At 42.0% G+C, this 26,875-nt stretch overlaps 1 protein-coding gene across 1 annotated transcript in view; it reads right to left on the bottom strand.

Annotated features, from left to right (window-relative positions):
* Window positions 1-26,875, bottom strand: part of ANKEF1 (ankyrin repeat and EF-hand domain containing 1) — a 301,953-nt gene that overhangs the window by 262,321 nt on the left and 12,757 nt on the right. Inside the window, exon 2 of the mRNA XM_078647084.1 lies at window positions 9,508-9,892. Within this exon, the coding sequence (XP_078503210.1) occupies window positions 9,508-9,853 (346 nt within the window). The 5' untranslated portion in view covers window positions 9,854-9,892. The remainder of the gene's footprint in view (window positions 1-9,507; window positions 9,893-26,875) is intronic.

Raw genomic sequence — 26,875 nt, 5'->3', positions numbered from 1 at the left:
CATAAAAGTGCATTCAGGTGTAGGAAGACCATATCTAAGCTTACCAAGCATTTTGCAGAGCAGAACCACACAGAAGTAGACTTTGAATGGACAATATTGGAGAAACCATATATACCATCACACATTGGTGACGTCGCCAAATATTTGTTCATGAAAGAACAAAAGTGGATATATAAGTTGTCCACAGACACCCGAGGTCTTAATGATGAAATACCTTGGACTAGTTTACAATGAGTTAACAAAAGGCATTTTATGCATTGGATAGTCCTTAATTTCGAACGAACAACATCAGTTATATTTTCCCACTACTATACTTCCATCCTATACTTCCTCGCCTTGAATATCACACACATGCCATGCTACCACGCATTGTAATTGACTGTTGTTTAGGTGACCGTTGGAGGTTGTGGCAGTTCTCTAGTGCCGCAATATTTGGGTCAGCTAAGCATTCAAGTCACTACAAATGACATAGTTTGTAGGTCCTTTTCTAACATAATCGACATAATTTGATTGTCATCGCTCAACATAATAGGGTTTGTTGTGGTTTATCTGAAGAAGACCAAGTAGTAAGGTCGGGCTATCTGTAATTATTTGTTTAGTTAAACTGACAGTTTGATTCGATCTGCGCCATGATTATGTCCTGATCTCATCATCCCTGTCAAAATAACAATGATCAATAAAGCTAGCGCGAGTAAAAAACTACAATGGACATAGAGGTTATGTTTTTTGTAGTTCCACTGAGCATCGCGCTTTTGTCAGAATCCCGCTAAAATTTATTCTTTTAATTGTAGTGGAGTAATTGACGATGACCATCATAGCAACACCCTATATTAGGACATATTTTCTTGATTTAAAGGTCATTCACTTTGGTTGCGTGGGCACTAAGTTTGAAACAACAGTTTTGAGGGCGATGATGTCATCGAGTAGTTCGCCACGTTCTCGCGATAATATGATACGCGAGATTTCGGATGCTAACGGGAAAATAATCGGCTTAAGCCGTTTTTCAAGGGGGTATTTTCAATAATGACAAAGAAGTAAGTTATCTCTTTAATTCTTTGCAGGGTTTATTGCCAGCATTACCCTTTTGTTTAAGATACACACTAATAATCGTGGCCTTCCCTACGAGTGCATTTCTCTTTAAAAGCGCACACTCTGTACCGGTCGTTGCCTCCCCCTGACTCAGGTACCGCCAGAGGCAACGACGGACAGGTGGTTGAATGTTTGTAGATATGCTTACTAGTCAGGATAGTTGATGAGGGGCTGTGCCCCCCGACACCAAACCCTCCACAATCCCCCTCCTATTTGGGATAGCTATAACCATCACTAATAGTCTATTAGAGGAGCTACCCCCTTTTTTACACGACGATCTGGGTTAAGCAAACATTCAGTTTTCTGAGCCAAGTGACAGATATGAGACCCTATGTTTCCAAAGGGCTCTGTAGCTTGTGATTTTTTAGTTCGTATGTGAGCCATAACTGTTTGTATACAGGATAGGGGATGTATGATGTTACAACGCATACTTTTACAACGCCTACCATTACCACGCAATTTTTACAACGCAGGATCCATTACAACGAAGTACCATTACAACGCATGTATTTACAACGCAGTTACCTTTACAACGCATACCATTACAACGTAAGTATTGGTAAGTTTATAATATTTTTTTAATGTAAATTAATTAAAATTAATATAATTTAATTTTATTTATTTTAATTTAAATAATTTAATTTAATTTAATTTATTTAATTTAATTTTATTTAATTTAATCAATTTAATTTAATGTAAATTGAATTTAATTGTATTTAATTTTTACCTTGTACCCCTTTACCCAAAAACCCAAAACTGACCCTGAACGCTAAAAATACCCCTTTACCCAAAAACCCAAAACTGACCCTGAACCCTAAAAATACCCCTTTACCCAAAAACCCAAAACTGACCCTGAACCCTAAAAATACCCCTTTACCCAAAAACCCAAAACTGACCCTGAACCCTAAAAATACCCCTTTACCCAAAAACCCAAAACTGACCCTGAACCCTAAAAATACCCTTTACCCAAAAACCCAAAACTGACCCTGAACCCTAAAAATACCCCTTTACCCAAAAACCCAAAACTGACCCTGAACCCTAAAAATACCCCTTTACCCAAAAACCTAAAACTGACCCTGAACCCTAAAAATACCCCTTTACCCAAAAACCCAAAACTGACCTTGAACCCTAAAAATACCCCTTTACCCAAAAACCTAAAACTGACCCTGAACCCTAAAAATACCCCTTTACCCAAAAACCTAAAACTGACCCTGAACCCTAAAAATACCCCTTTACCCAAAAACCCAAAACTGACCCTGAACCCTAAAAATACCCCTTTACCCAAAAACCCAAAACTGACCATGAACCCTAAAAATACCCCTTTACCCAAAAACCCAAAACTGACCCTGGACCCTAAAAATACCCCTTTACCCAAAAACCCAAAACTGACCCTGAACCCTAAAAATACCCCTTTACCCAAAAACCCAAAACTGACCCTGAACCCTAAAAATACCCCTTTACCCAAAAACCCAAACTTATAATATTTTTGATAAAATTACATACTTACCAATATTTACGTTGTAATGGTATGCGTTGTAAAGGTACCTGCGTTGTAAATACATGCGTTGTAATGGTACTTCGTTGTAATGGATCCTGCGTTGTAAAAATTGCGTGGTAATGGTAGGTCGTTGTAAAAGTTGCGTTGTAAAGGTTGTATACCCAGGATAGGTGTATTTGCTGTGAGATGAGGATGCGAGAGGGCTCTACATATGTTTTAAAGCAGAGTAGACGCTTTTAGGTCTCCTTCTTTATTCTGAGTACCCCATTCCTTGCCTTCACAGGACGGGGCCTCCGACATCCTGAGCTTGGTCCAGGAGAGGTTAGGTCTAGTCCCCGGTCAAACTGGGTGAGTAAAATAATTGTTTAATTTGCGTAAATCAATGAATAAAGGAGAAATACAGTTTTACATATTAACGCAGAACTCATTATGTTTGTCTTTTAGATGTGAGACACATCATTTGATACAGAGGAATAGTAACACAGATTGTTCACTTATATCCTTTATTGAAAATTGATTTATTCACTTATTTCTTGATTCATAGTTTGTTTGTGACTATTTCACGCAGTAGCAAAAAGGTTAGAACAGAGGCCCTGAAGAAAGCCGTGGGATCTCTTTCCTTGTCGGCTGAAACATGTCGGACCATTTGCAGTTATTTGTTGGAACTGCTTCCTTGCACTGTTCTTGTTTTTAGTTAGACAAAGGTCAATATTTATTAAAATTCCATTTTCTGGCTCTTTACCCTATTTTAAGTCACCACTTTTTCTTTTGTTATTGCACTGAGCATGTTCCCATCGACATTCAATTCTCATGGTCAGGAAGTGATTGTGGACTTGAACCAGCTTTTTTTTGGGCATGGACAGATTCTCAATGATCAAGAGACATACCATCCCATTTTGGATGACCAAGTGAGAAAATTGATCATGACAATACTCTGATGGATTCCAATGTTCGTTTATGAGTCTCACCAAAAATCACTTGAGGTTCTGGTTTTCTGTTTACTGTTGTTCCCTTGTTTAGAAAGACCATATAGGATTTTGAGTCCTGACTCACTTTTGAAGGAGTCTCAGTCTTTTTGAGTTCACTTGAGCTCTTCTTTATACCCCCAGGTTTTCTTGTTATAAATATTAGTTGTTAGGGGATATTAACCCAGGCAGGTCTCTAAACATCCCTTTGACCCTCTTTTCTCTGTGTTTTTGATATTTTGCAACTGAACAGGAAGTCACAACTGCAGTTATCTTTCAGGCACTCGGGTCATGATTTGAATGGTGCAGCAGGTGCAGTGGCACCGGGCCAAAAAGTTGTCAGAACCCCTCTAAACACATAATATTGCTATATTTGACCACTAAACAGGCTGTCACAATTGCAGTTACCTTGCAGATGAAAGGGGCTTGATTTAATGGTGCAGGAGGTGCAGTGGTACCAGGGCCAAAAGTTGTCAGAACTCCTCTAAACACCTAATATTTCAATATTTTACTACTAAATAGGCAGTCACAAATGCAGTTACCTTACAGGAAATAGGGTCATGATTTGAATGGTTGCAGCAAGCGCAGTGGCACCGGGCCGAAAGTTGTCATAACTCCTCTAAATACCAAATACTGCTATATTTTATTACTAAACAGGCAGTCACAAATTTAGTTATCTTGCAGGTACATGGGGCATGATTTCGATGGGGCAGCAGGTGAGGCGGCACCGGGTCCAAAAGTTGTCAGAACTCCTCTAAATACATGATATTGCTATTACATCAATTAATTCTATTATTTCACTGTTTCATTTTTAAATGTTTTGTTATTACTTACCCGTACTATACCACTACTAACAGCACAATATATTGCCTTTTTGTACATAAACAAGTTATAACACTTTAACAGACTTTCTGTAACTTATATTGTACAGCCACTCATCAAGATAAAACTTACAAAAAAAAATCTTACTATCAATCACCTAATGCATTTACCATTGCTTGTTATATATACCTGGGGACGGGGACGTCTGTAGGGTCTCCCTCTCCAGCCCAGTTAGACCCCATCCCCAAGAGCTGGGTATATTTTAAGGGGAGGGGAGTGTGCAGTCCCCCATCACTGAGCTGTTTTCGGCCCCAGGGACCATATCCCCGAGGCCCCATCTATTTATTAAGGTAAGGGGTGAACGGTCCCCCTTCCCCAGCCATTTTCGGCTGAGGACCCCATCCCCTGGGGCTCAATACATTGATTAAGGGGGGAGGGACGTGTCTTTCACCCAGACACTTTAGTTTTGGGGTTGGGGGGCACCATTTCCCTGCACCATGTGACAGGAACTGCACGGTGCCTGCCATGTATTGCAGGGAAATGTAAAATGTGTTTTTTTACATTGCGGCGGGTGATGCAGCCAGCAGCACCTGTCGTACTGTAATTATTGGACCTGCCCCCAGGGTATGGGATCCCTGGGGCCAATTAAGGCTCAGGGAAGTGGGGCAGCACACTCCCTCCCCTTAATATATATGGGCCTAATGGGATGGGGTCCTCAAACCTGAAGGCCAAACCTATGCCACTCATGCCAAAGGCTGTGTGGCGTGGGGTTGGCAGCCTGCTGGGGGTTTGGACACAGGGCCTGACAGCATGCCAAGCCCTGTGTCCAGCCCCCCACTGCGCATGGCCAAAGGGGGGCCAAACCAATAGAATAGAGGAGGGGGCATGCAGACCCCCTACTCTAGCCATCTTAGGCCACCGTGACCCCATCCCCCAGGACCGAAACGTAAATAAAAGTAGAGAGGGCTGTGTGGCCCATCTCCGGAGCCTTTACAGGCCCCAGCAACCCCCATGCCCCATGGTTGGATGTTTTTAAAAGGGGAGGAGGCCAGGTAGACCTGGTCAAGCCTTCCCAGGCATTGGGGACCCCATCCCTTGGTGCTGGCTTTTCTTAAAAGAGAAGGGAAGCCTCAAAGTTCCCCTACCTGAACCTACTTTGCCCCGGGGACCTCATCCTCTAGGACCTGCATTTTAAATAGGTGGGTGCCCCACTACGCACTAGGGGTACCCACCAGGTAAATATTCGGGGCTGTGGGGAAAACATGGGGCTGCGCTGCTCCATCCGGCTTCCAGCATGATACAGGAGCTGGAATTGTTATTTATGCCACTCCCTTCAGACAGGAGCAATAGGTTGTCCGTTTTCTCTGCCCGCATCAATGCAGGCAGAGAAACAGATCACAAATCTGCTACCAGCTGGTGAGATCCTTAAAAACAAGCATTTACAATGAAACGGTCTCGCCTTTGCAAAAGTTAGAGCTATTGGCATTGTAAATGACAATTTTTTTATTTATGTGTTTGTTTTGAAAACAGATAAATAAATGGCATTGTCATTTAGAATGCCAATAGCTTAATCTCTTGTAAATGCGAGACCTATTGCATTTGCACCCCCACACACACACAGAGAGCCACACACATACACAGAGCCACACACAAACACACACACACACATAGATGTGGTGGATGTGGTGGTGGTGGATCTGGTGGATGTGGTGGTGGGTGTGGTGGATGTGGTGGTGTTGGATGTGGTGGTGTTGGATGTGGTGGATGTGGTGGTGGTGGATGTGGTGGATGTGGTGGTGGTGGATGTGGTGGTGGTGGATGTGGTGGTGGTGGATGTGGTGGTGGTGGATGTGGTGGTGGATGTAGTGGTGGTGGATGTGTTGGTGGTGGATGTGGTGGATGTGGTGGTGGATGTAGTGGTGGTTGATGTGGTGGATGTGGTGGTGGATGTGGTGGTGGTGGTGGATGTGGTGGTGGTGTGGATGTGGCGGTGGTGGTGGATGTGGTGGTGGTGGATGTGGATGTGGTGGTGGATGTGGATGTGGTGGTGGATGTGGTGGTGGTGGATGTGGTGGTGGAGGATGTGGTGAATGTGGCGGTGCAGGATGTGGTGCATGTGGTGGATGTGGTGGTGGTGGATGTGGTGGTGGATGTGGTGGTGGATGTGATGGAGGATGTGGTGGTGGATGTGGTGGTGGATCTGGTGGTTTATCTGGTGGTGGATGCGGTGGTGGCGGTGGATGTGGTGGTGGAGGTGGCGGTGGATATGGTGGTGGATGTGGTGGTGGTGGATGTAGTGGTGGATGTGGTGGTGGATGTGGTGGTGGATGTGGTGGTGGTGAATGTGGTGATGGATGTGGTGGTGGATGTGGTGGTGGTGGATGTGGTGGACGTGGTGGATGTGGTGGTGGTGGTGGATGTGGTGGACGTGGTGGTGGATGTGGTGGTGGATGTGGTGGTGGATGTGGTGGTGGTGGGTGTGGTGGTGGTGGATGTGGTGGTGGATGTGGTGGTAGATGTGGTGGATGTGGTGGATGTGGTGGTGGGTGTGGTGGATGTGGTGGTGGTGGATGTGGTGAATGTGGTGGTGGAGGTGGAGGTGGTGGTGGATGTGGTGGATGTGGTGGTGGTGGTGGATTGGTGGATGTGGTGGTGGATATGGTGGTGGTGGTGGTGGATGTGGTTGTGGTTCTGGTGGTGGATATGGTGGTGGATGTGGTGGTGGTGGTGGATGTGGTGGTGGTGGATGTGGTTGTGGATGTGGTGGTGGTGGTGGACGTGGTGGTGGTTCAAGCTCCCAGAGAAAGCTCTCCACAGGCCTCCTTTTAGAAACTCAGGCAGGATGGAGGAGCAAGTGAGCGTGCAGCCGGCCTTCCTGTAGAGGGCAGTCATGGAGCTGGATGACTACCCCTCCAAACGTCTTCACACTGGCACCGTCCCCGAGGAGCCCCTGTCTCTCCCGGTGCTGCGCGCCCGCCAAGACCTGTACGACGCCAACTTCCCCTTCTACCAGCAGCCAGTGGAGATTAGGGTCTTCTCGCTGGACGCCGAACGCCGCTTCTTCAACGACGCGTGGAGGCTGCGCTACTACCGGCCGCCCACCAATGAGAAGAAGCCCGGCTTCGACCTACGGGACGGACACCACGACCACTACGTGCGGCGTGACGAGGGCATCAAGGAGTGGCTGGATCACCTGCTGAGATGGATCACCCACAACCGGCACCTCCTCCAGTCCCGGAAGAACGACAAGGTGGCGGCATCGAGGTGAGGCGTACACGCAACAACCGCTTTTGGTGGAACACTTTTAGTGACGAATCTGGGCATTGATTGTGTGACAAATGAGGGGTTTTCCTTCTTATTTTGTCGTTTGTTTGATCCCAAGCATTACCCGAGCTTTGTTAACAAACGACATCAAAGCAGGGCAAATAAAGTCTATGTTTACTTAGCAGCTATGAGAGGTGTTTCAAGACCAAAGTCATGTGTAAAGTGACGTTGCTAAATACATGTACTTGGAATCCCTATAGCTTCAAGGTGAGTGTTCCATGTGAGAATTTGCATGCATGTGCTTTGTGCTTGTATTTTTTTTAATCTTGAATATTGGGGTGAAGGTCCGCGTGTCTTAAGCAATTTAGTAGTGGCACACCATGAGATTTAGTAAATTACATACTTTGCGGTCGTTAAATCATTTATTTGTACAAAATCCATTTCACATTTTCAAAAACTTTTTCCGGTTCGTAAAATTCTGCGACCCATACCGAATGGGACCTTGGAAGGGGTGTGGAATTGACTTTCTTTCTAGATTACAAGTCGGTATGATATGCATTGGTGGTGTCCCACTGTCATTGATCTGTTATTGATTCCCACATTGGGGTGGTAACTGACTTTCAAAGGGGGAGACATCCCCTTGGGAATCAGGTTGGCGCCCACAGGGGGAGTGTGCAGTGGTCGAGGGGATCCGCTGCCTCGTTGCAGTAAAGTTTTAAAACATTGAAAAAAAAAAATCCTCTTTAAAGAAGCCCCTCGTGCGTAAAAGCAGAGTTTTCCATTTTGGAATTTAGTCACAGAGATGTGCTCTGCTGTCCTCTGAATGCCACACCACCATTGTAGCAAATCGGCAAATGTCTCCAAGCCCCGTCCTTTTCAGACTGGGGGGCGTGTTTTTGACTTTCTTTCTAGGATGTGAACAACAGTCAAAAACACGCCCCCCAGTCTGAAAAGGACGGGGCTTAGAGACAAATGGTTCTTCTTTCTATCTATGCCCCGTCCTTTTCAGACTGGGGGGCGTGTTTTTGACTGTTGTTTACAGCCTAGAAAGAAAGTAAAAAACATGCCCCCAATCCGAAAAGGACGGGGCTTAGATCCAAAGAAGAACGTCACTGGGACCTCTTCTCCAATGGCTGGCCACCATTTAGGAGGCCAGCAAATGGAGAAGAGGGGCGGGGCTTAACATCGCTACTCCAAGTCATTAAATCTCACGAGCTTGAGTGCGCATGTGCGCACCAGACGCCACGCAAGACCTAAAAATGACTTAGTATTTGATCCCATTTGGTGGGAGATTTGAAAATGCTCCTACCAGATGGGAACAAACACATTTCCCTGCCCACAGTAGTGCAGGCAGGGAAACTATTGTGTCCTGGCAGTCTCCCCGGGACACAGCAAGTGAGCTGGCCCCGGGGCCGTTAAAGGTTCAGGGAGGGGGTCCCCCCACCCTTTTAATTAAAGTTACAGCCTGGAGGAATGGGGTCCCTAGAGCTTTTTTAAGGCTTGTGTGTGGGGGGGGGGCTGAACACTGCCACCAGGTATATATATATTGTTAATGCAAGTCAGAACTGTGCATTGTCATTTTGTATTATCTAATGCACTTGTTATGCTACTCATGTTATCAATTTTCAAGCTCAATTGGTTTTCACACAATATGCTAAATCATAACATAATTTTCTACACATCTTTAGTCCCATTTATGTTAAGTAAAAAGCCCATCATATGCCATGAAAGAGGAAATATCCCATCAGTCAGAAGCAGGAGGAAAAAAAACCTTAAAAACAGTAAAATTATAACTATGCCTCTTTCATATATATTGCATAATATTGGAAATACTGGCAAATAAACTCAATGTTATGCATATACGTTTACCTTTTCCTTCCTTATCAACTACTGTCATGTCTGCAGGTGCCTTAGCTAGCACCTCCAGGACCAGTTCGTGGCCGAGTTCTGCTGCTTTCATGGCCGGTGTGCGTCCCATAAGATCCTGTTCATCGGGATTGGCTCCTAGACTTAGTAGGAAATTAGTCATTTCAACATTGTTTGCAACTGCGGCCAAATGGAGGACGCCATTTCCATTTTGGGGTTCGGTGATATTTATAAGGTCTGATACACCAAGCTTGATGAGCTTCTCTATCTGCTCTTTATCTTCCGAGCGTACACACTGAAGAACCTTGTAGATCTGCAAACTTTCAAGTCTTCCTTCTGCTACAGGCATTTTGGCAGTTATGACAATTCAAGTCTAGAAAGGGGGTTCCTAGATCAGGGAAATAAAAAATAAAAAATATATATATATATATATATAAGAGTTTTATCCAAAATAAAAATCAGATTTTTCTTTTAAACCATAGTGGTGTTATAGCATTTTATATACAGCATTGCTGTTGTTACATGACACTTTCATGCCTTCCCGACAATACCACAAATGGAATGCCCTGCTATTTTCCTATTATAGCACACAGAGTCTGTATCCTAAAACCTGTACAAGTAAACCCATTTGGTTTTAAATCTGACTTGAGGGTAGTTCACTAGAACGCACACAGACTATGTAAACAAGAACTTCTGAGCTTTAGTTATGGCTAAAATTAGGGCTAAATGATTCAGAAAAGGGGGTGGTGATGAACAGAGTGCCTGAATTAAGCAGACCACTCTTACCCAGTCGGCCCGGCTTGCTTGAATCCTGATGGTGCAAAGAGCAAGGGACTCACATCTGAGTATACCCTTCCACGCTTATGGTGGACAAAATGATTCAGAAAAGGGGGTGGTGATGAACAGAGTGCCTGAATTAAGCAGACCACTCTTACCCAGTCCAAAGATCAGGGCTTGATCCATCACCGTTTTTTAGCTCACTGCACCATCCCAGCTCAGAACTTGGCTATATGCAAATTAGTCTGTTCCTGTCCCAGTGCATGATGGGAACAGGGCAAACCAAACTACCAAGCCAATTCTTATACTGGGAAGGAAACAAGCTTCCGGGGACCGGTTTCTGCCATTTCAGGCATCGTCGGCCCGGCTTGCTTGAATCCTGATGGTGCAATGAGCAAGGGACTCACATCTGAGTATACCCTTCCACGCTTATGGTGGACAAAATGATTCAGAAAAGGGGGTGGTGATGAACAGAGTGCCTGAATTAAGCAGACCACTCTTACCCAGTCTAAAGATCAGGGCTTGATCCATCACCGTTTTTTAGCTCACTGCACCATCCCAGCTCAGAACTTGGCTATATGCAAATTAGTCTGTTCCTGTCCCAGTGCATGATGGGAACAGGGCAAACCAAACTACCAAGCCAATTCTTATACTGGGAAGGAAACAAGCTTCCGGGGACCGGTTTCTGACTTTTCAGGCGTCGTCGGCCCGGCTTGCTTGAATCCTGATGGTGCAAAGAGCAAGGGACTCACATCTGAGTATACCCTTCCACGCTTAGAATTGGCTTGGTAGTTTGGTTTGCCCTGTTCCCATCATGCACTGGGACAGGAACAGACTAATTTGCATATAGCCAAGTTCTGAGCTGGGATGGTGCAGTGAGCTAAAAAACGGTGATGGATCAAGCCCTGATCTTTGGACTGGGTAAGAGTGGTCTGCTTAATTCAGGCACTCACTCTGTTCATCACCACCCCCTTTTCTGAATCATTTTGTCCACCATAAGGCTGGAAGGGTATACTCAGATGTGAGTCCCTTGCTCATTGCACCATCAGGATTCAAGCAAGCCGGGCCGACGACGCCTGAAATGGCAGAAACCGGTCTCCGGAAGCTTGTTTCCTTCCCAGTATAAGAATTGGCTTGGTAGTTTGGTTTGCCCTGTTCCCATCATGCACTGGGACAGGAACAGACTAATTTGCATATAGCCAAGTTCTGAGCTGGGATGGTGCAGTGAGCTAAAAAACGGTGATGGATCAAGCCCTGATCTTTGGACTGGGTAAGAGTGGTCTGCTTAATTCAGGCACTCTGTTCATCACCACCCCCTTTTCTGAATCATTTTGTCCACCATAAGCGTGGAAGGGTATACTCAGATGTGAGTCCCTTGCTCATTGCACCATCAGGATTCAAGCAAGCCGGGCCGACGACGCCTGAAATGGCAGAAACCGGTCCCCGGAAGCTTGTTTCCTTCCCAGTATAAGAATTGGCTTGGTAGTTTGGTTTGCCCTGTTCCCATAATGCACTGGGACAGGAACAGACTAATTTGCATATAGCCAAGTTCTGAGCTGGGATGGGGCAGTGAGCTAAATAACGGTGATGGATCAAGCCCTGATCTTTGGACTGGTTAAGAGTGGTCTGCTTAATTCAGACACTCTGTTCATCACCACCCCCTTTTCTGAATCATTTTGTCCACCATAAGCGTGGAAGGGTATACTCAGACATGAGTCCCTTGCTCACTGCTCCATCAGGATTCAAGCAAGCCGGGCCGACGACGCCTGAAATGGCAGAAACCGGTCCCCGGAAGCTTGTCTCCTTTCTGGTGAAGAATTGGCTTGGTAGTTTGGTCTGCCCTGTTCCCATGATGCACTGGGCCAGGGACAGACTAATTTGCATATAGCCAGGTTCTGAGCTGGGATGGGGCAGTGAGCTAAATAACGGTGATGGATCAAGCGCTGATCTTTGGACTGGGTAAGAGTGGTCTGCTTAATTCAGACACTCTGTTCATCACCACCCCCTTTTCTGAATCATTTTGTCCACCATAAGCGTGGAAGGGTATACTCAGACATGAGTCCCTTGCTCACTGCTCCATCAGGATTCAAGCAAGCCGGGCCGACGACGCCTGGAATGGCAGAAACCGGTCCCCGGAAGCTTGTCTCCTTTCTGGTGAAGAATTGGCTTGGTAGTTTGGTCTGCCCTGTTCCCATGATGCACTGGGCCAGGGACAGACTAATTTGCATATAGCCAGGTTCTGAGCTGGGATGGGGCAGTGAGCTAAATAACGGTGATGGATCAAGCCCTGATCTTTGGACTGGGTAAGTGTGGTCTGCTTAATTCAGACACTCTGTTTATCACCACCCCCTTTTCTGAATTAAAATTAGGGCTAGGCATTTATTTCTTCTTTCAAATCTCCAGCTCTTGCAGCTCTTCAAATTGTATTCTTCTATATTGTCTTTTTAGCTTGTTAGATTAAACAGACTACACGAGCTACCTTAAAAGCAGCAATTCCATTAATTATGAAGATGCTCAAAGGAGAGGGGTAGCAATAATTCATTATTCTCCTAACTATCTACCATCTAAGAGAACCGCATTCACTGTGGTAATTTCTTTCTCTTTTATGTTAAATCACTACAATATATAATCTTTTAGATTGTTATAGCAACGCTTGTCTTTCTGGTTGTTTTTTGTTCAAAATGTTATACCAATTTTAAGCATACTTACTAGTAAAATACATTAGCATTGAAAGAACAATTCAAATGGGGCATTATGACCTTTTTTATTAATTGTATCAACAGTTGAACATTTGCCCTGCGTCCTTGACATGAAATTTGGTATTCTGTTTTACACTTTTTTTGGCTACTTAAATTGTATTGCTCATAAATCGGTTTAATAAGTGAGCTCTAGTTCTCAACAAAGTCAGCAAGGTAACATAAAGTGAAGCACAGACTTCGAACAATTAATTGAAATTCTTGTTACATGCCTCTTTCATATTAGATATTAGGAACTGTGTACTAATCTTAGCAGCATTCTCATATACTTGGAAAGAGTCTTTTGTAATAATCAGGAATTATAGCACCGATTTCAAATGGTTCTGAGATATCCAAGATTTCTCAACTTCTTCCCATTATTTAACCCCACACAGTTCCGTTGTTTTTTTGGTTGGTAAAATATCCAGGAAGAAAATATGGGGATTGGGGGTTCCCCACATACCTTAACATGTCCAATTTGGCTGTAAACTTCTTTACTGCTTAAATTGGAAATTATGCCTCCCTAGGAATGAGGGCCTTCGTGTTTTAGGAAGAAATGTGTTGAGGTATCTGTTTTTGGTGCTTTTAAGCAGACCTTACAGTACTCTACTTTTTGAGATTCAGTCTAGATCTGCTTGTCACAATGCTCCTTTTGCAGTTAAGAACCTGCTCACTTCTCTCCCATCAGAAAAGACATGAGTCCAGGACAAGTTTTGTTTCTCTAGGCTGCAGAAGCAACTCCTTTAAGAGTGAGACTGACCGCCCTAGCACCTTGACCAGAGCAAGAGCAGAGCATATGGTCAACACTAGGTAGCTAGCAGCAGATGTACCCAGGCATAAGCAGGGGATAAGAGAACTAGGAAAAAAGACCAGACCAATGACATGTCTGACCTGTAGTCTTTTGAGGGTTTTTATATTGACTTTATATTTGATGCACCATTGTATTATGCATGTAAATCTTGAACTAAAGCATTCTTCAACTTCATTGTGTCTCTATACTGAAGGCACAAGGCATAGCTCACTCCTCCAACTGCCATCAGAGGTGGGTGTCTTTTTCGACCATCCCTAGATGTGTCGTACTGAAGAATTTATCAGTTTGCTTGATTTTCAAACCGAAAAGAAAGGCACAGATCTCCTTAAACAGGCAGCCCTTCACTGACTTCCAGATAAAAACAAATTCAGTTAAAGGCTTCATATCTGTAACATCAAGCAATAGAGAAAAGATGCCCCTTATAATATCAGAATAGAATTCAGGAATACCGCCCAACTCGATCTCTCCATTTAGCATCGGAGTATAACCTGAGAACCCCACACTATGGAGGGACGACCTTCCACTATTTAGCTTCTAAAGCCTGGAATGCCCTTCCTCTAACCCTGAAGGAGATAAAGGTGGATCTTCCCTTTAGAATAGCCCTAAAAACGTATTATTCGAGTGATCTAAATGTAAATTAATACTTGTATAGCGCACTACTCACCCGCAAGGGTCTCAAGGCGCTTGTACGAATACCGCTGTGGAACCCATCCTGGCTTTCCCTGTGAGGTGTCCACTCCTGGGTACCCCCAAGGTGGAGGCCAGGCATCCTTAGCGTTGTGGGGGCCGTTGTGGAGATTAAGCAAGCTATTGCCCAGAGTTGCAGAGTGGGACTCCATGATTGGAATAGGCACGAGGCGAGAATTATCAGGTCCGTGGAATTTTGAGCCCAAGACCTGCCGAGGCGGGAATTAAACCCTGGTCCCAGGCTAGACCTCTGCATCGGGGTCTGCCGCTCTAACCATTGAGCCACACTTCTCCATCTGTCTGTTTCACGACTTTTGAGATGTCAGGGTTGTGCTTTATAACATAACACAGCACACCATAACATAATATAACATAACAAGAAATGACGACTCAAAAATGCCTTTCTTCCTACCACAAGATCATGGTTAAAGATGGGGAAGTGCTGAGTATGCGCATGCACTCTTTGTTTAATTTGCTGTATAAAAGGTACGACTACTAGCTTTGAAGTTCAGATGGAAGACAACCAAGGAAGCTATTGTGTGTTAAATGCTGATTGCTATCAAATATCCTATCTCTCTCTCGGTGTCACAGGCTCTGTTGTATGCGGCAGTCATAACCTTAACTTTTGGCTATTGACAATCCATTCATTCAGAACAGGGGATTCATAGCATGATTTGCAGGAATTGGAGAGTCTTAACCATACCCTTTCTCCTGAGAGGACAAAAGTCCACCATTTTCTTTGGGACAGTTTGGTAAAACAATCTTTCTTGAGGCGGTAGAGGCTTCGCAGATAACCCCCAGGAGGGAGAGCAACCAGCAGTCCCCATCAGAGCTGGAATTGCTGTGTCAATTGTGAAAGCTCTCAGTGTCTGAGTCACAAAAAAAGAAGCTACAGGGCATTCTCGGAGCTCTGATATGACCTTTTGTGGTAGCGTTTTTAAAAAGAAATCATGCCGGGAAGTCCCCCATGCCTTAATCTCAATATCCAAAAAACAAGAAAGGGTTTGGACTCCAATCAGTATGGCTGAGCCCCAATTAACCAATACAGAATGCAATTTATATACAATATACAATTTCACTTCTCAACGGCCACACATTTCTGATTAATTCATATGAAAACAGAGGTTTCGTGGCTACATTAATCTCAATATCATCACCACGAAAAAAGCAAATGCAAACATGGAACATTCATAAAGCCCCCACACTGAAGCTTGGTGGGAGCTTTGAGAAAGTTGTTGTTGGTGCTGCAGAGAACCCAGCAAGAGACTTTATGGTGGAGTGTAGGATTATACAGCTCTCATTAGAAACCAAAACAGTGCAGGACCCGCACCTCTTCTTGTGACTCTCATACTAGAGACATATTTAGTTAAGATCCTCAAGCCATACCTCCCAGTGCATTACCTAAACAGGCTTCACATGAGGGACCCTTGGTATGCCTAAAAAAAATAGTAAACTGGCAGACACACAGATCTGTGCATATATTACCAATAATGCACCTAACTGTGCACTGACCTTATTCACAGCACTGCATAGAAGAAGGATTCAAATAGAACCGCCCAGAAAAACATCCTACAATGGAGGAGGCCGAAAAACAAAGCAAGGCTGAACTTTTGTGCTTATTTCTTTCATCCAGTTACGCTCATCAAGGTGTCGCCCCCACGGATGTCCTAAAAAGTGTCCCCTAATATGTAGAGTTTAGGGGACACTTTTTAGGTCCTCTGCATGTGCGACACACCGTGACCATAGTATGATAATAGGATCTGGCCGACTCTAAGACCCCATGAAGAGATAAAGCATTGAGAAAGATATTCTCTAACAGGAAATTATCTTGTGATAAGAGAAAAAACTCTGAGGCATACAAAGTAGCATGATGTAATTCGGATTAATAAATATCACAGGTGCACAATTTGTGTTCTTTGTAGACATAACTATAAGATAGGCATCGCCATAAATCACTGGTTCTGATGAAAGACATCTGACCTGAAGTGGCATTTTGATAAGGCTAAAACATGTAGACCCTGGTTTGAAGGGGGAGCTCATAATAACTCCAGACATATAAATATATTTTGTTTTTAACCTTCCCAAATTTTCCCCATAAAAAAATTCTAATAAAGAAGAGACATATGAAGATCATTTTGAAATCCTCAATCCCGCAATAACATCTAGAGCTACAGAGATTCAAGGACTGAAGCACACCCAGGCACACTAGGTATGCTGGGTGGGAACCCAATGATGAAGCATGCCGCTAACATAACTAGTGAGTGAGGGTTCTTTTACAAAAAGTAGGGGTCCCTCTGTAGACCGGATTGATCAGGGAGACAACACAAGATAACTGCATCTACAAGTTCTCTCTTCTTTGATATTTGAATATTAGAGATCGGAGATTTTGTTCATGTTACCTCTTTCCAGATCTTAATGTTAAACGGTGATCTTATATAATTTTCAGATCATTTTCTCTGTCATCGTAAAAAAAAAAGAAAAAAAGACCGAAAAGTAATACACAAGAAGAAACCAGGGGCTAGATGTAGGTAATTCTCATTTACTGACTCTAGAATACCGAATTTTACCGATTCGGTATTCTAGATTCGGTAAATGAGATGTAGTTATAAATTCGGTATTTTTTACAGAATCTGTAGGATTCTGTAATTACCGATTCGGTATTTACCGATTCGGGAATTGTCATTGAATCCTATGGGCCTTGAAGCCCATAGGAATCAATGTCAATTACCGAATCGGTAAATACGATTCGGTAAAAATACCGAATTTGCAAGGGGGACAGGGTGTCACTTTGACACCCTGTTGCACCCCTAATACTGGCTTGTGTGCCATATGGCACACATACATGCCACATGGCACAGGTGTACATGCACAGATGTGCATGTACACAGGAATTCGTTATTTACCATGGAATAGAATTCCATGGTAAATAACGATTCGGTAAGGGCCTGTGGCACTGATTACAGTGCCACCTACATGTAGATTTACCGAGTCGGTAAATATACCGATTCGGTAAATTTACAGGATCGGTAAATATACCGATTTGTAACATTTCAGGCCCCTACATCTCCATCTGCAAATACCGGTCGGTAACGGCCGAATTCGGCCGTTATCGACCGGTATTTGCCTTCCTACATCTGGCCCCAGATCTTTTCCACTGAATCTGCAAATTCTACTTGCCTTTACACATATCTAGGAACCAGTGATTTGATAGGCAGGGGTATGACATAACCCGATTCTCAGAAGTTTTAATAATATATGGGCACTCAATAGTATTATTTTGTTAGAAATGGTCTTTGAAGTTTAAGTCCAATAAAGCTGGCACTGTCACCATTTTCTGATACTTCACTTATAAGGTTTTTGCCTGTGTTTTACAAAAGTGATTTCACAGGGTCACCATACTTAGTTTTTGGGCCAGTTTCTCTACCAATATAAAATGGGATAACATTTGAATACTTCCTAGTTTTGTCACTCTCAGTTCCGACTCTAGTCATAGACCATACCAGGGAGAGGGAAAAATGTCATTTGAACGGACAACACAATATCACAAAAGCTTGTCATTAATACTAAAGATGTCCTACCAGAATGAGTGTACTCCTGTGTTACCTACCTTCACCACACAGAACACAGCTATTATTGCCTGACAGGCTCAACCCCACTTTTGGAGGAATCACTTTGATGGTAGTCTTAAAGACTTTTCAGGGGTCTGTTATAAGTGAAAACTTTAAATAGGCTGCAGTAGTATTCCAAAACGTATTTATTTTAATAGGGTACTGTTGGCTAGAGTAAAAAGCAGGGCAGGATGTAACAGGGAATTGTACTTATTGGCTCCTACGTCCATGGCTCAACTAGCCTTTTATCTCATCAGGCATTTCCCTGATGGGCTAGGGTCTTTGGAAGTTGATTTTTTTATGTCCCAGAACTGCTTCCTATTTATGGAGCAAGAGCAGAGGGAAGGCAAAAAAAAAGATATATATATATATATATATATATTCACTGAAAAAACCATAGGTTATAGACCATATATAGTTAGGAATTAGCATTTAAAAAACCTTATTTTACTCACACAAAACCATTGAAATTCCATATATAGTTAGTTGTACTAACTATATATCGCGCACCCGCAATCCACTGCTGATCATGTCACATATTACATCATTCATGACATGGTCAGTGACATCACTGATGACATCACTGATGACATCTCAAATGACATCACTGATGACATCACTGATGACATCTCAAATGACATCACTGATGACATCACTGATGACGTCATCCAGTGACTGTATAATTCTGTAAAGTTAAAATATGTCTTACATATTTAAGAATGAGTGGATGTATAAATGTCTGGATGAAGGATTTAGTAGGTGCATGACTGACTGTATGAGTGAGTGGTTAAATGTGTCTCACTGAGTGCATGGGTTAGTGACTAAACTGTCTCAATTTGTGCATCATTATGTCTGTTGTTCTATAAACTGCTGCATGTGTTGATCATTAGCTATATGATTAACTATATGCGTTATTGATTGGTTGCCTACGTATTTGTATGGGAGACTGAGAGTGTGTATGGGTGGCTGGGAGGTGTATGACTCTGTGCATAGATGTGTGAGCAGTTGATTCACTAGATGTATGGGTTCTAAAGTGCATGTGGAAACAGCTGTATGGGCGGTTGACTGTGTGCATGAGTGTATTGCTGAGTGAATGGATATCTCAGTGCTACATGTAAAAGTAAGTACATATGTAAAACACAGTACATGTGAGAGTTGACATATATAAATAACTGTGCATAAGAGCCAGTGAATGTGTGAGTGGCTGTATGGATCATTGTGAACTTGTATCAGGGATTGTATAAGAGAGTAAATATGTGTTAGTATATGTTTGAATAAGTAAGGTGTGTATAACTGTATAGTTGAGAAAATGGATGTGTGATTGATTCTTTGCATGACTGACTAGGTGTGTGTGTAACTCTATGGATGAGTGACAGTCTGTGAGTGTCTGTTTACACTTACTGTATCTAAGGTTATATTAGAGTCTGAAGAGCTTCATCGTATTATCACATGAATGATGTCATCAGTGATGTCATCAGTAATGTCAAATGAGATGTCATCAGTGATGTCATCCGTGATGTCATTTGAGATGTCATCAGTGATGTCATCAGTGATGTCATTTGAGATGTCATCAGTGATGTCATCAGTGATGTCACTGACCATGTCATGAATGATGTAATATGTGACATGATCAGCAGTGGATTGCGGGTGCGCGATATATAGTTAGTACAACTAACTATATATGGAATTTCAATGGTTTTGTGTGAGTAAAATAAGGTTTTTTAAATGCTAATTCCTAACTATATATGGTCTATAACCTATGGTTTTTTCAGTGAATTTTCAAGGTTTTGTAAATGCTAATTCCTAACTATATATGGTCTATAACCTATGGTTTTTTCAGTGAATTTCATTGGTTTTTTAAAAGCTAATATCTACAGCTGTAAAATGTATTCTTCTTTAAATCCAAAAATATATTTTATATGTTTATTAATAAATTTTTTTAAATATTTTTTTTGTTTCGCTCCCGGTCCGCTAACCGGGAAGCTTCCCGTTAGCTCAATTCGATTCCGCGATCCGGTCCGCGAACCGGTAACAAATCAACATAGTGACGGTATCGCGTTGCCGCGTAATGCGTCTTATGACGTACTGCGTTAGCGCACCCGGAAGTGCCCCGGGGCGCGGACCGAGGCGCGAAACGCAACTCCCCGGAAGCGATCCCCGGCGCGAAAGCGCGACGTATCGCGTTGCCGCGAAATGCGTCTTGTGACGTATCGCGTTAGCGCACCCGGAAGTGTCCCGGGGCGCGGACCGCGGCGCGAAGGGGAGCGACCCGGAAGCTAACCGGGGAGCGTTCCGCAGCGCGTAACATGAGCGTGAGAGGTCATGTGACTTGTTAATAAAACTTTTCATTGGTTCATTTCACTTTTAGTTTCATAATTATGGAAGGCTAGGTCATGTGACCTAAAAATAACACTTTTCATTGGTTGAGAAGTATTGTTTTTTCCAAATGATGAAAACCACTCCTTCTTTCCTCACTCTGACTTTCATTATTGTGAGAGGAAGACCTATTTTGCTTCTTGGAAGACCTATTTTGATTGTATGAAAATGGCTTCACTGATTGCTTCAGCTGGTGCACCCCCACCACCACCTCCACCTCCTCATGGGAAGAGAGGACCACCTCCCCAGGTGGTTACCAACACTGAGGAGGAAGATGAAGAGATGGATGAGGAGGGAGAACAACCACAATTCCTGGAAGAGTTGCCCCGGGTTTCAAGAAAGAAACCCAGTTTCATCTGGCAGTTTTTTTCCATCCCTCGTGGCCAAAAAAAGGTCAATGCCAGGTACGCAACATGCCTCATATGCAAGGAACAATTGTCCAGAGGGACGGACAAAAAATACAGCTATGGTAATCATACCATGCATAGGCACATGACGAGGAAACATCCCCTAAATTACAGCCGGGCGGAATTAAGGGATATGATGGACAATCCTCGACCAACTCCTGTGGCGAGACCAACAACATCGGTTTCTTTATCACCAGAGGAGGCACGGGAAACTGTGCCAAATATCCAACCAAATTTTGGGCACGTGATTCACTTATGTATGCACTGTCGTGCATTAATAGCTTGTGGCAACATGAGCATCAATGCACTGAACCTGGCGTATGAACACCATGATTGCCCTAACCGCCCCCAGTAATTTTTTTTTGCTCCTGTTGAGCCCTTTTCAACGCCTGTTTTTTGTTGTTTCCCCCCCACAAAAAAAACAAAAAAAATTATAAAATCGTTCAAAAAATACAAAAAAAACAAAAAATGTTCAAAAAATAAAAAAAAAATATAAAACAACAAAAATATAAAAAAAAAAGTTCTTTTCAGAACTACCTTCCCTTTCCAAAAAAATTGCTACAATGTTTAGCACTCTGGCAAGCTCTATTTCTTTTGGTTCGCTCCCGGGTTAGCTTCCCGGTACGCGGACCGGGAGCTAACCAAAAAAAAAAATTTTTTTTTAAAAAAAGTGTAAGTATAAGGAAAGTAAACAGAGAGTGATGTTTCAAGAAAGACAGCTATAGGGAGTAAAGAAGAGATACTGTTTAATAGATCTATTTACCAAAGAACAGACAGAAGAGGGTATAATTGTGAAAAACAAAATAGATAACGAAGTGAAAGAAAAACAAGCATTGGCATAGCCAATAGGTATCGACTTTGGGACCTTCTAAGTATTTAGTTATGCAGCATAATATCCTTGGTGCAGCAACATCAACTGTTGCATGGCTAAACACGTATAAGGTCCCAAAGGCGAGACCTATTGTCTATGCCAATGCTTGTTTCTTAAGTAGAATTGCAATACGTCTGGCTCTTCCATGTGAAAAGATCTTATCTTGTGCTCTAAAGATTGCTAAAGTCTCGACAGAGAACAGGCTAGGCTGTAAGTAGGGTAAATTGCGCTTGGTGATCTGTTTGAGGGAGCGTCTGCTTTGCCTGGTGTCTTTGGAGAGCAATTTTGATTGTTATACTGGACAATATAGCCCTAATGTAAATAACATAGGGGCATATTATCAACATAGGCAATAAAAGTTTTGCAGCTTTTATCGGCAGAAATGTGTCGCTAAAGCTGCTTTTGCGGCAGAAAACTGCCGCTAAAGCCGCTTTTGCACCAGTTTTCTGCCAATAAAAAGAGCAATAATTTTATTGGCTGCATTCATAATATGCCCCTTAGTGTGCTTCAACTACACAGAGAAAGCATTATGAACAAATAGTGATACAGTGATCAGTCAAAGACACTAAGAGTAATAGAGACGGAGTGAGTGAACAAGAGTGAGGAACTATGAGAAGAAAGGGACTGAGAAAAAGAGTGGAAGGAGTTGAGTAAGTAGGTAATAGAGAAAGGAATGAGGGAAGTAGCAAAGGCAGGAAACTGAGGATTAAAGAAATGAAGCAGTGGAACTAATAGTAGTTCAATGTGATAGAAATGTAACGAAAAGAGTACAAAATATTTACCTTATAATTGTCGTTAAATTACTCATTTTTTATTTTTATACTTTCAATCTGTGAAAGAGAGAACAAACATTTGAAAAATATAAAAACATGTATTAAAAAATTACAAAAGACAAGGGCAAAGATTGAAGGACAAACAGTTTTTCAATAACTTTGACACTTACAGAAGCTACACAGTCCTAAAGATATACATTTTAAACTAACACTATCTTGATGCAGATGAAGTGAGGCCTATCTTAAAACATGGTGCATCTTTTGCATTGCTGTTGTCTCAGAAAAGTGTCGCAAGACACTAAAATTTAAAATAATTGCTTCAGGATGCCAATAAGATGTCTACTATCCAGAGTTTTGTTTCAGGTGAGGCCTACTCAGGGTTGCAGATGAAATTTCGAGTTGTTGAAGAGAATAGAGGACATAATACATGTGAAGGTCTACCAATGAAGTGAGTCATGTCCACTGCAATCTTCAACAAAGTCCAAACCTCCTATGTTTCCCTGGACAGACCTAAACTTGATCTGCACAATGTGATTCGTAATGATAGGAAACACAGGTGATGTAATTGAAATACATGCAATTTATTTTGCTCATTTCACAATCACATCACTTGTGTTTCCTTTGCTTAGGTATCTCATTGTGCAGATGTAGTCTAGCATATGAAAGAATACGCAGAAGTGCAGCACTGCATGCAACAACTTTGACACTTACAGAAGCCTCACCTTCTCCATGCCTCCTACACAGTTCTACATATACATCATAAATGCAAACAGTACAGAATTAATTATACATGTTAAATGGTTTATTTTTGCTGTTCTCAGAATGTATCAAAATTCACTAAAAACAGTGACTTGAAGGTATTCATCATGTAACAGCGGGGAAAAAAAAACACAATCAAAATGATTGTGTTTAAAAAACCCATACAACATCAGAAATCAAAAATCAGAACTCCTTAAAGTTAACTTACTTTCCATGACGTCCAAGGATGTCCTATGAATAGCTTACACTCTTTTGTGCTGTTATTACTTTCAGCCCGCCACTTTCTGAAAGAAAATCTCCATCGTTTTTAAAAACATGTTACATACAATAAATGACTTCTTGCTCTCTACCACAAGATTCCACAAGGCCAAATCTTGTCAGAGCCATGTATAACTCTTGGATTTCTTGTTAGCCAATCCCATCATTTGGCATTTCCGCAACTTTCAGAATTAAAATGTTGAAGATCATTTTCACAATCCTGGAATAGTAATATCTTCCCCTTCTTGCTCAGTCATGTTCTACATTTCCTATGACACTGATACTGCTTAATATGAAGCAGACTTACACTACCTCTATGACTACAACAATTATTTAATTCTCTACATCACTTTTAATCACAAAGCAATGTAAAACAGTAGACAGCATTGCAGACTTACATTCCCTCTACTCCATGTTTTGATTGGCTGCTTCAATTAGCTTATAAAAAGAAACAGTTTTTCTGAACTCATTCAAAGTGCACATATATCTCCATGATGTCCAGTCCTATGATTAGAAGTTATGTCTCTGAACTACACTTATCCTCAAGGCCAAATTGTGTAGGAGCCATTAGAACTTCTTGAAATTCCACAGAGCACATCCCGAGATTATTTCCCTAAAATTTTGGTTTTAAAAACACCAGGTAAGAGTTTTTAAGGTCATACGGCAATTTTTTTTTAAAAATTAAAACAGAATCATTGCAGAATGACCAGCCATTTCTAGACTTTAAATAAGCTGTGTAATGTCCTGATGATATTGAAGGGCCGTCATGATATATAATTGCTGTAGTTACAAAAGTCCTTCCTGATATTGACAACTGCGAAGCTACAAAATTTTTTATTAAAGTTGTCAATTTTGTTCCATCAGGCCTACATCGTTGGAACATTAAAATGACGTACTGGCCATATGTTCGTATAAATAATGTGGACATCATTTCAGATTTACATTGGCTACACTCCATGTTGTGATTAGCAGCTTTTACTAGCTTATTAAAGGAGACTGATTTACTGTCTGGCAAAGTTAAATATATAAATCTTTCTGAGTCTACACTAGTAGTACTTGATATCATACAGTTCTCGCAGTCATGCTGCCATTGATAAGAAAGCCCAAACAGCTGATCTACATCTACACCTTCAGCATGTAATACATCAAGCATATACATTAAAAACTCCTGACAATCTTGCTGAATATTTTGAGAGAATTGTGTTTGGCCTGAACATCTGTCTAACAGATTTCGAATTTCAGACACACTTTCTATGTTTCTTCTATCAGTGGTACATTTCTCTAACACAGAATTTAACAAACCGCAAAATCTTTGATCAGAATTGACCACAATCTCTTCTTTTACATTTTTTAGAGAAAACAAAACATTAATTACTACATTAGCATAGCAGTTGACACCAGAACTGTTTTCAAACTGAAAACCAACAACATCTTCAACAGAATCCTTTTTGTTTCTGCTTGTAATTTTAGGTTCATTCACTTTTTGTCTTTTTGCTATAACCTCCCCAGTATTGTTCTCATTTCTTCGTTTCCGGCCTACCAGACGTTTCTCAAACAAAGGAAACTGAGGCAAATGTGGCGCATACTCTCTTCTTAACCTATTGTATTCCTTAACACAATCTAGATCTGCACAAATGTTTGTGACATCACACTCAATCAAGTACAATCCCGATAAAGTTCTAACTCGTGACAATGCCACATATGCCATACCCTCCTTGAACACAGAACTGCCAATATTCACCAATGCACTGTCTACACTTAAACCTTGCGATTTATGGATTGTCACCGCATATGCCAAGCAAACAGGAAACTGCTTACGGCGAACATATAAGTCTTTTACAAGCAAAAATCTAGCAGAACAACGAGCAATTAGCTGTACTTCCTCAATGCCATCAAATTTAATTTTTAAAAATTCAATTCCATCTCTATTTCTGTATTTCACAAAATCAACAACATTACCCATTGATCCATTTACCAGACCTCTTTCAACATGTAAATTCCTTCTTAAAATTATACGGCAGTTCAAGCACACATTCAGAGTCTTTTCAAAACCTGCAGTTTTAGATATACTCTTCTCTAATGAATCCAATTTTGTTTTCAGATTCTCAGACAAAATAATTGTTGATCCCATATGCTCTACTCTATCAATAGCTTCCAGTTTCACAATCTCTTGCTTTTCTAAATGCAACATTTTGTTGTTAAATTTGGCACATTCTGCAAGAGTTGGCATCAAACATATTCCAGATTTCTTTTCAGTAATTTTCTGAAAAATATTCTCAGGCACAACATCTTGTTCTGGATATAAATTTGACAGTAATCGTGCATGTAAAGCTTCTTTCCCATGCTCGGTCACTTTTCCAATTCTAACATCTTGTAGAATAGTCTTGTAAACTTCATCCTTCGCCTGACGCATATTTTCATGCAGTTCAGCATAATTGAAGTTTAACCATATATTGACGTTGCCAATGCTGCCTAGGCACTTCCTGGTATCTTCATGCGTGAGCATTTTGAACACAGGTTGCCCTTTCACTGGTGTCAGCTGCAAAAGATCTCCGAAAACAATGATGTGTTTGCCACCAAATAACACATCATACTCTGTTTTGAGAACTTCTTGCATCCTCAAATGCACAAAGGCAAGCATGACATTGGAAACCATGCTTACTTCGTCAATGATAAGAAGTTTCATTTTCCTCAAGATTCTTGAAACTTCAAAACAAGCATCTCCAGATAGCTTGTGATATTCTAATTTGTTGTCATGCTCCACTGGCAGCATCAGTAAACGATGTAAAGTAATCCCTTTAATATTATGTGCTGCCAGTCCAGTTGGAGCAGTGACAACACAAGACAGCGATGACTCTGTCCTTTCCTGCAAATAGCATGAAATTGCTTTAATGAGGAAACTTTTTCCAGTTCCCGCTTCTCCACTCACGTACAGTCGGACAGGCTTCAACGACGTACATGAGCACTCTTTCTTATCATGACTTAATCCATGATCAATTTGCATGGTAACTTCGTCATATATTTTCCTCTGCTCAACGTTGAGTTGCCTTTCCAACTCTTCTAAGTTAACCGCATCCTCTTGAGCATGTGCCATGGCTCTTTCCACTTCATTCATAGCAGTGGCAGCTTCATTTTCGATAAGAGGTCCTCCTAGTGGATCCTGACTCAATGAAGCAGAACTCTGACTGTCCTGAGAACTGTCTCTGGCAATCTCGGCTGCAATCGTTGCTTCCTGCTCAATTTCCGCATTCAACATTTCTACATATTTGGGAAAAGCAGGACATTCTATGGTCTCCTTGGCGGCATTGA

This window comes from Lissotriton helveticus, chromosome 6 (genome assembly GCF_964261635.1).
Source record: "Lissotriton helveticus chromosome 6, aLisHel1.1, whole genome shotgun sequence".
NCBI classification, from domain to species: domain Eukaryota; kingdom Metazoa; phylum Chordata; class Amphibia; order Caudata; family Salamandridae; genus Lissotriton; species Lissotriton helveticus.
Note: the sequence above shows the minus strand (reverse complement) of the source record. Positions and strands in the feature narration are given on the sequence as shown.